The 11,517-nt window shown below is 48.0% G+C and overlaps 5 protein-coding genes across 5 annotated transcripts; 3 read left to right on the top strand and 2 right to left on the bottom strand.

Annotated features, from left to right (window-relative positions):
- Window positions 1-283: 283 nt before the first annotated feature.
- F4813DRAFT_227388 (putative carbamoyl-phosphate synthase arginine-specific large chain) lies at window positions 284-4,315 on the bottom strand. Its single transcript, XM_049239873.1, has 3 exons — window positions 3,740-4,315; window positions 568-3,626; window positions 284-496 (listed from the first exon to the last, which is right to left on the bottom strand). The coding sequence occupies exons 1-3, from the start codon at window positions 4,077-4,079 to the stop codon at window positions 389-391; spliced, it is 3,507 nt and encodes a 1,168-aa protein (XP_049103354.1). The 5' UTR covers window positions 4,080-4,315; the 3' UTR covers window positions 284-388.
- Window positions 4,316-4,701: 386 nt separating this feature from the next.
- Window positions 4,702-6,632, top strand: F4813DRAFT_347388 (auxin efflux carrier). The gene is made up of 5 exons (XM_049241954.1): window positions 4,702-5,026; window positions 5,075-5,718; window positions 5,939-6,114; window positions 6,165-6,331; window positions 6,409-6,632. Exons 1-5 carry the CDS (start codon window positions 4,798-4,800, stop codon window positions 6,414-6,416), a joined length of 1,224 nt encoding a protein of 407 aa, XP_049103353.1. The 5' UTR covers window positions 4,702-4,797; the 3' UTR covers window positions 6,417-6,632.
- Window positions 6,633-6,803: 171 nt separating this feature from the next.
- Window positions 6,804-8,144, top strand: F4813DRAFT_227361 (DUF1746-domain-containing protein). The gene is made up of 2 exons (XM_049239871.1): window positions 6,804-7,273; window positions 7,348-8,144. The coding sequence occupies exons 1-2, from the start codon at window positions 7,017-7,019 to the stop codon at window positions 8,120-8,122; spliced, it is 1,032 nt and encodes a 343-aa protein (XP_049103352.1). The 5' UTR covers window positions 6,804-7,016; the 3' UTR covers window positions 8,123-8,144.
- F4813DRAFT_227362 (18S rRNA biogenesis protein) lies at window positions 8,145-9,674 on the bottom strand. The gene has a single exon (XM_049239872.1). The coding sequence runs from the start codon at window positions 9,382-9,384 to the stop codon at window positions 8,167-8,169; it is 1,218 nt and encodes a 405-aa protein (XP_049103351.1). The 5' UTR covers window positions 9,385-9,674; the 3' UTR covers window positions 8,145-8,166.
- Window positions 9,675-9,958: 284 nt separating this feature from the next.
- On the top strand, window positions 9,959-11,179 carry F4813DRAFT_347385 (Sec62/63 complex, subunit Sec66). The gene is made up of 3 exons (XM_049241953.1): window positions 9,959-10,180; window positions 10,236-10,537; window positions 10,595-11,179. The coding sequence occupies exons 1-3, from the start codon at window positions 10,075-10,077 to the stop codon at window positions 10,874-10,876; spliced, it is 690 nt and encodes a 229-aa protein (XP_049103350.1). The 5' UTR covers window positions 9,959-10,074; the 3' UTR covers window positions 10,877-11,179.
- The last annotated feature ends 338 nt before the right edge of the window (window positions 11,180-11,517 follow it).

Below are 11,517 nucleotides of genomic sequence, written 5' to 3'. Positions count from 1 at the left end.
TTCATTCAAATACTATAGCAGACGTAAATCTACCGTCCTACCTACCTACATAGATACCCGCGTACCCGCGCTTCTCCCTGGGGTGCGGTACGAAAGATGGAAATTCATCTTCCCCTTTTTCTTCTTTTGCCCTCCTCTTGCCGGGAAACTCGAAAAAAAATTTAGGAAACAGAAATAACATAACAGACTGCCTTTGCAGTCCATCATTCATCAGGCCCGGCCCCCCTTCACTCCGACCGCCTCCTCGAGCAAGAATCCCAGCTCAACGCCTATGGAAATTTTCGGTTTTGGGGAACAAGGGAGAAAACATCGCGTTGGTATTGCGTGCGATGTTGGAATTGTTTTAGTATAGATAGGAAATTTTTGTGAATCCGGGTATCTGGTACATTTACAAGGGCTTGCCGCCCAGGAACTCAGACCACCGGCGGACTTCGGACGGGATACCCTCCTTACGAGGTAGCTTCTCGTTCATGCATTGGGCGAAGAGGATCGCGGTCTAGAATTACATTTAAATTAGCATATTCGTATATATGAAATAAAGCACTATAAAAAGGGAAGGGGGCTTACCTGAGGCTCCATGAACAGCGGGACACCAAAGTCGACAGCGTTTCGGCGCATCACGTAGTCGACATCCATAGTAGTCTTAGCCCGGGCCAGGGCCAAGTTGAAAACTCCTCGGATGTCGTACTTCTGGAAGACTTCACGGAGGGCTCGCTTGTCCTCCTTTGGGAATTCGATGACCTCCACGGTGACCTTGTCCTTAGTAGTAGACTCGATGAACTGCTTGATGTCCTCGTCGGCAGCAAAAAACTTGTAGCCGAGAGGGGAGAGGTAGTCGACGACCTGGGTGAGCCAAGGCTTCGAGGTCTCGCCACCAAGGAGGATACCCTCACCAGGCTCAGGTACGCGGAAGTTCATGGCGGACTGGAGAGATGCCCAGTAGGCCTCGACAAGGTCCTTACCGAAGCAGGCCATCTCTCCTGTGCTAGACATTTCGACGCCCAGGAACGGATCAGCACCAGCGAGACGAGTCCAGGAGAATTGGGGGACCTTGGTGGCGAGGTAATCCCTCTTGACAGACATGAGATCGGTAGGGTCGGGAACGTCCTTGCCAACGAGAGCCTTAGTTGCAACGTCAATGAAGTTAGTACCGAGGACCTTGCTAACGAAGGGGAAGGACCGAGAAGCTCGAAGGTTGCACTCGATGACCTTCAGTGCTGGCTCTCCACCTTCGGGGTTATCGGCCTTGATGATTTGCATGTTAAACGGACCAGTGATGCTCCACGCCTTCGCAACCTTTCTGGCGATCTCCTTAAGGCGTTCCATAGTCCTGTCGTCCAAGTTGACAGGGGGGAGGACCAGTGTAGCGTCACCAGAGTGAACACCCGCATGTTCAATGTGCTCGCTAATGGCGTGAACGAGCAGGTTACCTTGGTGGGCAACACCGTCGACGTCAATCTCTTGCGCACCTTCAATAAACTTGGTAATAACCACAGGATGGTCTGGAGAAACATTGCTAGCAGCCTCTAGCTTGTCCTTCAGATCTTCATGGCTTCGGATAACAGTCATGGCAGCACCTGAGAGAACGTAGCTGGGGCGGACCAAGACAGGGTAGCCAACCTGATCAGCAAACTTCTCAGCTTCAGCCACGGAAGTCAATTCCTTCCAAGCAGGCTGGTCTACTCCAATGCTGTCCAGAATCTCGGAGAACTTCTGTCGATCTTCGGCCTTGTCGATATCCTTAGGGTCAGTTCCAAGAACATTCGCCTTGCCGGTCTCCTGGAGACGCAGGGCAATGTTCTGCGGAAGCTGACCACCGACAGAAACAACAACACCAGAGGCATTTTCAAGTTCGTAGATATCCATAACCCTCTCGTAGCTGAGTTCTTCGAAATACAGCTTGTCAGCCGTGTCAAAGTCAGTCGAGTAAGTTTCGGGGTTGTAGTTGATCATGACAGTCTTCTCGCCCATGTTCCTCAAAGCAAGGGTAGCACTGACGGCACACCAGTCGAATTCAACTGAGCTACCGATTCTGTACACGCCACTACCAAGGATTACAGTACCCTTATCCTCAAATGTTACGTCGTGGGAGCTGGCGTTATAAGTGGTATACAGGTAGTTGGTGTCAGCCGGGAATTCGGCGGCCAAGGTATCGATCTTCTTAACCCAAGGTCGAATACCCATACTTAATCTAAGAGCGCGGACTGAATCCTCATTGCTCTTAACGGCGTTCGCAATCTGCTTATCAGAGAAGCCCATCTTCTTAGCCTTAAGAATAAGGTCTCGTTTTAGACCCTCTAAGCTACCAACAGCTTCCATTTCCTTAGTGCAATCGACGATATTTTGAAGCTTGTACAAGAACCACTTATCAATCTTGCTCAGTTCGTGAATCCTTTCAGCCGAGTAACCCTCGTGTAGCATGGCCTGGCCAACAGCCAACCATCGACGGTCCGTCGGATGCGAGAGTTCATAGTCGAGGTCGTCAAACTTGTCGCCTTGAAAACCGAGAAACTTAGGATCGACTTGGCGAATAGCTTTTTGGAATGACTCTTCAAAAGTGCGGCCAATAGCCATCACTTCACCAACAGACTTCATGGCGCTACCGATATCACGCTTGACGTGCTGGAACTTAGCCAAGTCCCAACGAGGGATCTTCGTTACGATATAGTCGAGGGAGGGCTCAAAATTGGCAGTAGTGGTTTTGGTAACAGCATTTGGTAGCTCAGGCAAGCTATGTCCCAGGCCAATCTTCGCCGCAGTATAAGCTAGAGGATAACCAGTAGCCTTCGAGGCAAGGGCAGATGAACGGGAAAGACGAGCATTGACCTCGATCACCCTGTAATCAAGACCGTCCGGCTGAAGGGCATATTGTACATTACACTCGCCAACAACACCAAGGTGGCGAACGATCTTGATAGCGGCGGACCGAAGCATGTGGTATTCCTCGTCGCTGAGTGTTTGACTAGGTGCAACGACAATTGAGTCACCCGTATGAGTTCCTAGGGGGTCGAAGTTTTCCATGTTGCAAACGGTAATACAGTTGTTGTTCGCATCACGGACGACTTCGTATTCGACTTCCTTCCAGCCCTTCAACGACTTCTCGACGAGGATCTGCGGCGAGAGGGTCAAAGAGCGGGCTGCCATATTGCGAAGTTCTTCCTCATTATTGGCAAAGCCGGAGCCTAAACCTCCCAGCGCGTAGGCAGCGCGAACGATAATGGGGTAGCCGACCTTGGAAGCAGCATCTATGGCATCGTCGACGGTGCCAACGGCAATTGACTTAGCAATTGGAATGTCGATCTCGTTAAGGGCCTTGGCGAATAAGTCTCTGTCTTCACTCAACTCCAGGGTATGAACGCTGGTGCCGAGAACCTTGACGCCATATCGCTCTAATATACCCATGCGCTGCATTTGCACACCCAAGTTCAGCGCAGTCTGTCCACCAAAGGACAGGAAGATACCATCAGGTCGTTCCCTTTCAATAACGTAGGATACATACTCGGGAGTAACGGGGAGGTAGTATACTTCGTCGGCGAGGACGTGGTTGGTCTGGATAGTAGCAATATTAGGGTTTATAAGAACAGATGCTACACCGGCCTCCTTAAGAGCCTTAAGCGCTTGAGATCCTATATAAACCTGGGTGTTAGCATCAATATACTCAGTTGTAGTATGAGTCACCCTTGATAGCTATGCTCGTTGCTATGCTCGCTAGGTTAAAGGGCAGTTTCGCAGCACCAACCTGAGTAATCGAACTCTCCAGCCTGTCCGATAGCTAGACCACCACTACCAATGACCAGCACCTTCTTGACGTCTACGACATCTCTCGGTTTTATGACGCCGCTTTCCAAGTAGGCTTTCGGATTTGGCGCCTCTTGAGCAGTAGCTACACTTCCCGCAGAGCAGAGGGCGGTGACAGAGAAATTCCTCTCTTGAGAGAAACCAGCTTTTCGAGTAGAGGCGAGAAGCTGTGAGGGAGCCCGGAGACTCGCCGTGGTAAGTGGCCTCCGGGCGAGGGGCAGTCGTCGGCCATGTCGCAATAGGACAGGTGCTCGACCTGCAAGCTTGGTGGAGAGGGCCATGACAAGCTGGGAGCTGGAATGTTGGGAGAGTTGGGAGGGTTATAAGGGACGAGGTCTTATAAGACCAGAGTTTGGAGCTCCCTACTCCCAATTGAAGTCAATTGAGCTTCTAGGAAAAGAATCCTTTACGCCCTTATGACTCAAGTTGTATCTGGACTAATTAATTAACAAGTCTTGAAAGATCCAATTCCGTGTTTAAGTTGATAAATTTCAGGGCATGCGCCTATCGATGTATAGATAAGCCCGATAAGGATAGAAAAAAAGAGGCACTAAGGGCCACTAAGGGCTCCGCTAAAAAATTGAGTTGCGATTAACGGAGACAGGTAAGATGGCTTGGAGGGGGAGCTACCAGGCTAGGTACCTAGTAGGTATCTCTTGGCAGACCCGATCCAGTGGGATACAGTACATTAGAAACCTTATCTCACTTGCCCGTCCCTCAATTACGTACCTACCTACCTAGGTATGTGAGGAGGTACTTGCTAAAAGCTGCGTGCTCTACTTCCTCTTTTAGTCAAGCACCAGGTACCAAGTCCACTGTTAGATCAATGCCTAGAGGCCTAGAGATAGTAATGACGTCGTTCGTAAAGTTAGTATATTCACATTAAAATTGTATAGGTTTATAGGTTTATAGGTAATTTGGATATTAAATTGAGATATGTCGTGGTTTTTTCATACTCCAATATAATTTCCAAGTCAATCGAGTCCTTATACTTATAAGATGGTCTCGCCGTTACTCGTTTCCTTCCTTGGTGCTATACAGGCTTCGTTGTCAGTATTATTGACAATTGGTTGTGGTGTTATTGCTGCTCAGTTTGGTCTGGTCACGACGGATGCTGCTGAACAAGTATCACACCTCTGTGTTAATGTGCTGCTACCTTGCTTGTTAATCACGAAACTGGGATCCGAGTTACATCTTGATACAATAATGAACTATGTTCCTATTATTAGTATGTCACTCAATTAACCCTCTAGAAAGTTCTCTAATGCTTTATTAGTCTGGGCTATTCTTTTTACTATCACGTCTATTATCATTGGAAAAGCAGCAGTAGCCTTTTTCCGCCTGCCAAAATGGGCATTGCCTGTTATTGCCTTTAATAATACTGAATCTCTCCCTTTACTGTTGCTTCAGTCGCTAGAAACCACTGGAGTATTGGCGACTTTAGTCGGTACGGGTCAGACATCTGACGGAATCGAGCGAGCACGCACGTATTTCCTCGCTTGCTTGGTTATTAATAACACTATTACATTTAGCCAAGGCGCAAAATGGATAACTGGCGATCAGCATAAGCAGGACGATTCAACAGATCCTGAAGGTCAACATGTTCAAGAAAACGGGCAGGATAGTCATTCACCCGTCGACTCTGAGAATGGCGATGATTCAGATGACCCTAATGAACGTACATCACTCCTCCCTAGAAAAGTCGTGTCCTGGGAGCGTAGGGTGAAAAACAAGCTTACTTCGCGATTTCGAAGCTATTTTCAAGCCAGCCCGAAACCCGTTCAGAAGGCACTTACGGCTATTGGGACGTTTGCTAGCCCACCGTTCATCGGCGCAGTCGTTGGTATAACCATAGGGCTCACGCCGCCTCTACACCGAATTTTCTTCAACGACATGGATGAAGGCGGATATTTCAATGCGGTGCGTATGAGAAGTAATCCGCATCAAGGCCAACTGTTTTCTTCATCCGAATTACCTGTTTTATGCAACTTTTTCTTCCGTGGAGATCTTTCAACAAGAAGTCGACCAAAATGCACTTTCTTTTTATGTTCCTTCTCTTGCCAAACTGCTCTTCTGAAATATAACCGACCTTGGTGGTAGGATTGAATTTCCTGGATGTGACATTAACATACATATTTAGTGGCTCACTTCCAGTCTGAAGAACGTCGGGGAACTATTCGTGTCTCTCCAAGTTATTGCCGTCGGCGTCAAACTGAGCTTAAGCTTGCGGCGAATGAAAGAAGGCGAAGAAGCAGGTATACTGTCTCTAGGCACCGTCCTTTCTGTGACCTTTGTCAGATTCATACTCTGGCCAGCGTAAGTTGGACCTGGCATTTGATATGTAATCATGCTCACCTCTGCTATAGCATCAGCATTCCCATCATCTGGGCTTTAGCAGCTTACACTGATATACTTCCTAACGATCCTATGTTATGGTGGGCTTTAATGATGATGCCCATCGGTCCTACTGCGATGAAAGTTCTCGCGTTAGCTGATATCAGTGGAGCGGACCAGAAAATACGAATGTCGATAGCTAAGTTTCTTGCGGTAAGCATTACATATCCCAGAGACATGTCCCAGAGATGTTGTGAAGTTATGACCTAGGCTTACCATTATAGCTTTCCTATATTATAACCCCTATAGTATCGTCTGCAGTTGTAGGAGCTTTAGAAGCCGCAAAAGCTGCAAAGAAATAACATTTGCCTACGGATAGGATGAGCAAATTACTAGAATATAATCGAAAATATCCAATTGTATATAGTAAGATATGCTTAGAAAAAGAATATTGCCCAAAGTTCTCATAAAATTGCTTGATCGATTCTTAACACTTTAAATCCTAGTTAACATTGAAGGATGCAAGTTTAGGGGTTATGCATTTAAGTAAGCAATCTATTAGTCAGCGAACTCAAGGTGATGTTCAGCAGCCACAGGTACATCCTGTGGCGCGCATAGTACAACTACTTTATTTTACGTACTGTACCTGTGCATGCGGCGTTCTCAGCTGCTCTAACATCATCCTCAGCTTCTAAGATTCCATCCTTGTGGCTTTGCAGTCCTTTAAAAACCAACGCCGCAGATACCACGCGCTCCCCGAATTGTCGCCTTAATTCCACCCAGAGCGCCTGCGCAATAGGCAACTGATCCGTATTCTTATGACGGTCTCGCAGCATGTAAAGACATATCTCCCGGTGGCTTCTCACGTCGATTGAGGTGGAGCTATGAACAATGCTTCCACCCCGACCACGCCGGCGGACCCCCATCGTACGTCCCACCATCATCAAGGGGACAACGCCGACGACTTACCACAGTCCGCAGCCTCCGAGCAGAGTCGCGATGGCGGCACCACTACGCAGAACCCGTCGCTCTCCCAGGCCGCAAAGGATGGCCTTACAAAGAAGCTGCAATTCATGATGCATCTAAGTATCAGTTTAGATACTGTCGTGTATGCTGAATTGTGTGCGCTATACTATATGGAGTATGACGAGACCTTTCTGCTCTCTACTGTTATACGTGGTGCATCGTATGAAGGCGCTGACATATCAATTTTAGTTGTTCGTTCTTCCGACTGATGATACGATGGGTTTCTCAAGCCCTATTCATAAGCCCCAAGGCTGAGGATTCCATTCTAATCATACCCAACTACCACGTTTCTGCTATTATCGGCCCCAACTTTTTATGTATATTACTGCATCTGCTCACGTCATTGCCCCAAGCCGGCGAAGCATCCCGAGGCTACCTCCACGGTGGCATACTCTTCGATTTTGTCGGACAGAAAGCGCCCTCTTCCAAGTTCTCCCTCCTCTTGTTGGACCTCTTGATTTTGGGGCTACAATGCTTCATGCTGACTGTGAACATTGAGAAAGAAAGAGTACGCAAAGTCGTGAAGCCGAGGAGGCAAATAGACCACCCCGAAACCACCACGGAAGAAACTACTACTGGGCAAGATCACGACGCAGAGGAACGGGGAGTTTTACGAGATGCGCCTATGGTAGATGAAGCAAACGATATCGAAATGCAATCTCTGGGAGGCAGGAATGATAATGGCAATGGGCGCAATGCGGACGAGAGGGACGGCCTGTTGAGACAAGCCACCACTCCTGTAGGCGACCTTGAAGGTTTAGCTGACACATTGAGATCTGGTAATGCTGTTTTGGCCAATTTCAATATTCGACGGTCACTTTGGACGGCCTGGCATACGCGGGCAAACTCTCCTGAAAGCGCAGCTGCTTATGCTATACAAAATGTTGGATATAATGCGACGCTCGCGGCCTTGGCAGCGCAGAGAAGAGCGAGGCAGGCCGCGGCTCAGCCAAGGCAGCCATAAATAGCTATTGAAATGAAACTGTACAAATTTCAGGGATATCATTACTACGCAATCTTTCTACCCACGTTACCGACGCCAGTCCCCTTTACCGAGACTATTATGTCACCTGAGTCGTCGTCTTCGGCGTCCCGAAGCCCCCAACTACTAGCCCCAAATTTTCTAAGATCTCGTGCGAGTCCTATAATCTGTTCTGTCCCCACAACATCTCTTCCAAGACGCAAACGTCCAACATCTTCAGATCCCATAGCCATCAGCGTCAAGACTGTCCCTGCGGCTGCTCCGGTAACACAACCTCCAAGATTTATGGTTTCTAGGAGTTGGTATGCGCATCTCTTTCCGATATCTTCGGGAACTATTCCTCCCTTAGGTGGTACTACAACATCTGCCGAGTACAGTACACCTACGGCGCTCGACTCCGCAACCAAACTGAGACCAAAGCCAATACCCAATCTTTTCTTACTTCCAGCCTTTTCTGCCGCATCTGGGACTAGCGGTGCCTGGTCGTATTGCGCCGCGATATGTATATCCGATACAAGAGGGTTGAGTATTTCACGCGCAGAGTGTATCATACGGGCATTGTTTGACGCTGACACACCTGTCGCGTATGCGACTCCTCGTATTCTTTTTATCCTGCCGGGGCTTCTGTTCAGATGTAATGTCTTCGGTAGTCGAACCTGGCTTGCAAATCTGAGTTCGACGATACCCGCGCCACCAGTACCGTGAGGCCCGGCGCATGATCTCTGAAGAACTCGCAGCTCTATCCGTGCTGCGGGAATGCCGAAGAGGTTGTATAAGGGTAGGATGGCCGTACGGAAGGAGTCGACCGAAAGGTCGCCCGTCTCGGTAGCTGATGTGATGACGCCCGGCCCTGAGAAGCGGACATTCATATGTGACTTAGAGAAGGGCGCGAGAAGGCATAGTGGTAAGAGGAAGTATGTGACGCCTCGCGAGCAATTCGCGGGTAGGTGATGTTCGAGGACGTCGTCTGTAGCGCCGAAGCCCGGTATGACACCCGTGATCAAGCCAGGCTGATACGTTATCGTCGTACCGGTGTAGGAAATCTGCATAGAGCTTCCATTGGTGACGGCTTCGAGCAGGCGAAGGAACGAGATCTCATGCGGGGTGAGACCAGGATTGGTGGGGGAATTCGACCGGATCTTCGATATATGTAGGGGCCGGCCTGTTAATGTCGCAAGTACTAGGCGCTGAGTGAATGATTTATGGCCTGTGCACTTGATAAACTCTGGTCTCGGGGCCGACATCGTTCATATAGGTTGGATTGGTCGAGGCTGCGCAAGTATTTGTCGAACGCGCGCCTGTTGTGATAAGTTTAAAGATGGAAGAAATTCTGCCGTATCAGCTCCAGAAAAAAAATTGATAAGCTACATGTAGCCCATAGAGATAAGCTAAAAACTTAACTAGGCGAGCAGCGAGGTGCGAAAGCTAATGGCCAGGTCTTGGCGTTTGACCTTTTTGAATAATCAACGATTATAAAAGCAAAAGAAATTGTAAAGTAACTATCATAAAGATATAAAAATATCCTCAATAAAAGTAAAGACTAAAGAGTTAGTTTATATTTTTTTTCTTATTTTCCATGGCCTTTCTTTCATATGTATTTCGAATATAATATGTAGTGTTAAACTTGCCAAGACCTAGCCATTAACTTTCCCTAGCCGGCAAGGCGGTCAATGTGTTCGCACCAAATTTAGTAACTGTGGCTTGTGAAATAGTGGTCTGCCCATTAGTGGATTAATTAGCGCGGGTACAAAGGTACATGCAGGTATCAGATGTGGTACGGACTCGAGCTACGTGAAAAGTGTCAAGATCCCGACTACCAAAAAGAGCACATACCTAATTGCCTACTTTGGCTACATTTCGACATCTTGTCAACGGTGTCTTTCACTTCCATTTTCCCACATCTTCGGTCTACACAACACGACTGAATACATAAGATGTTCGACATAGATTGGATGAGCCTTGCGCTCCCGTTCGCATATATTAGTGTTCTAGGAGGTTCTTTGTACACCTTTTCAACGGTTTATCGAAAACGAAAGGCTTGTATGATTCCCTTCATCAACTTCAAGACGCCGCACCGAAACTAACAAGTTCATAGTTGAAAATGCCAACCTCGAGCCATGGTTCCCACCGCACCTACAACGAAATATCTACCTAACTCTGCTTCACATGGAGCCCGAACCCGGCCAAGAGAAGGCGCCGAAGGTACCCGATAGTGTTATCCGGGCTGCGCTATTACGAAGAGCCGTCGAGGATATCCGTCGCATTATCCAGGTCCGAACCTCTAAGCAGGCACTTAACAGCTTATTACAGAGGGGTAGTGTCGGCGAAGATCTGAACCAAAGATTTTTGAGAGCTGAGAAGGAAATCGAAGAGGAACTCCGAGATGTAGTAACAGAGGTAAGAACAGATCGCCGTATATACCTTTCCAAAGCGCACTTATACTAACTCGACCAGGCAAATGCTCTCTCTCCCGGCTGGGGCCAGACGATCTTCCAATCCGCAAATGAGATTGCCGCAAATACCATGCTCCGCAAGCGACTCGAGGAGATCGAGAGTCGCGCAGAGGCCGACAAGAAGTGGTGGGAGAAGCGCCGCGAGACAATCCAGAAGGACTTCATGAAGGAACTAGACGAGGACTCGTCGACCAAAGGCTCTGTCAAAGGTAGTGACGACGACGCAGTGCTGGTCGACTCGGGTTCGCCCAGTGCAAGCAAGAAGAAGAAGGGCAAGAAATGAACGCTTACCTAGCATGCCGAAGTTTAAGAGGAGCGGAGAATCTCTTGTTAGACCGTCTTGCACCGTAGCTATTAGTCGGTGGCATATTTGCATTGCATCCGGCGTTCAGGTGTAAGGGTACAAGGGCTAATGTGCGACAGCACGCTGTATTTACACAGGTAGACCACGCGGGTTGCGTGGTATGTAAGTTGTAGGGAAAAGAATTATAACCTGATTCTGAGAGCATGATCGTGACGTTGATTTCATGACGGCCTATGTCTATTGTCATACAGGTGTTTAAGTGATACGTCATGGCACTTCACTGACAGAGCTTCTATAGATCTAGGACTTGCAAGTCATCATATCCTTATGCGAATGGTATGCATTCTGAAGTAGGGTGCTTATAGATATTGCATTACGGGCTAGGTTGGGTAAATCAAGTAGGATTATCTTTTAGTACCTTCGAAGACAGCTCAGCAACATACATGCTTGGTAGGAAATAAACCACACTCGTGAATATATTATCTTGAGATGATATGTGATGAATATAACTAGCTGCATCGTACACTTATACTCTCAAGCTCAGGCTTGAGACTAGCTTATATTAAGACTCGTCTTCGAGGAAATCGAAGTCAAACTAATGATTTCGTGAGAGAAGTATA

The sequence above is a fragment of the Daldinia decipiens genome (assembly GCF_022478715.1).
Source record: "Daldinia decipiens strain CBS 113046 unplaced genomic scaffold F4813scaffold_4, whole genome shotgun sequence".
In the NCBI taxonomy this organism is placed as follows: domain Eukaryota; kingdom Fungi; phylum Ascomycota; class Sordariomycetes; order Xylariales; family Hypoxylaceae; genus Daldinia; species Daldinia decipiens.
Note: the sequence above shows the minus strand (reverse complement) of the source record. Positions and strands in the feature narration are given on the sequence as shown.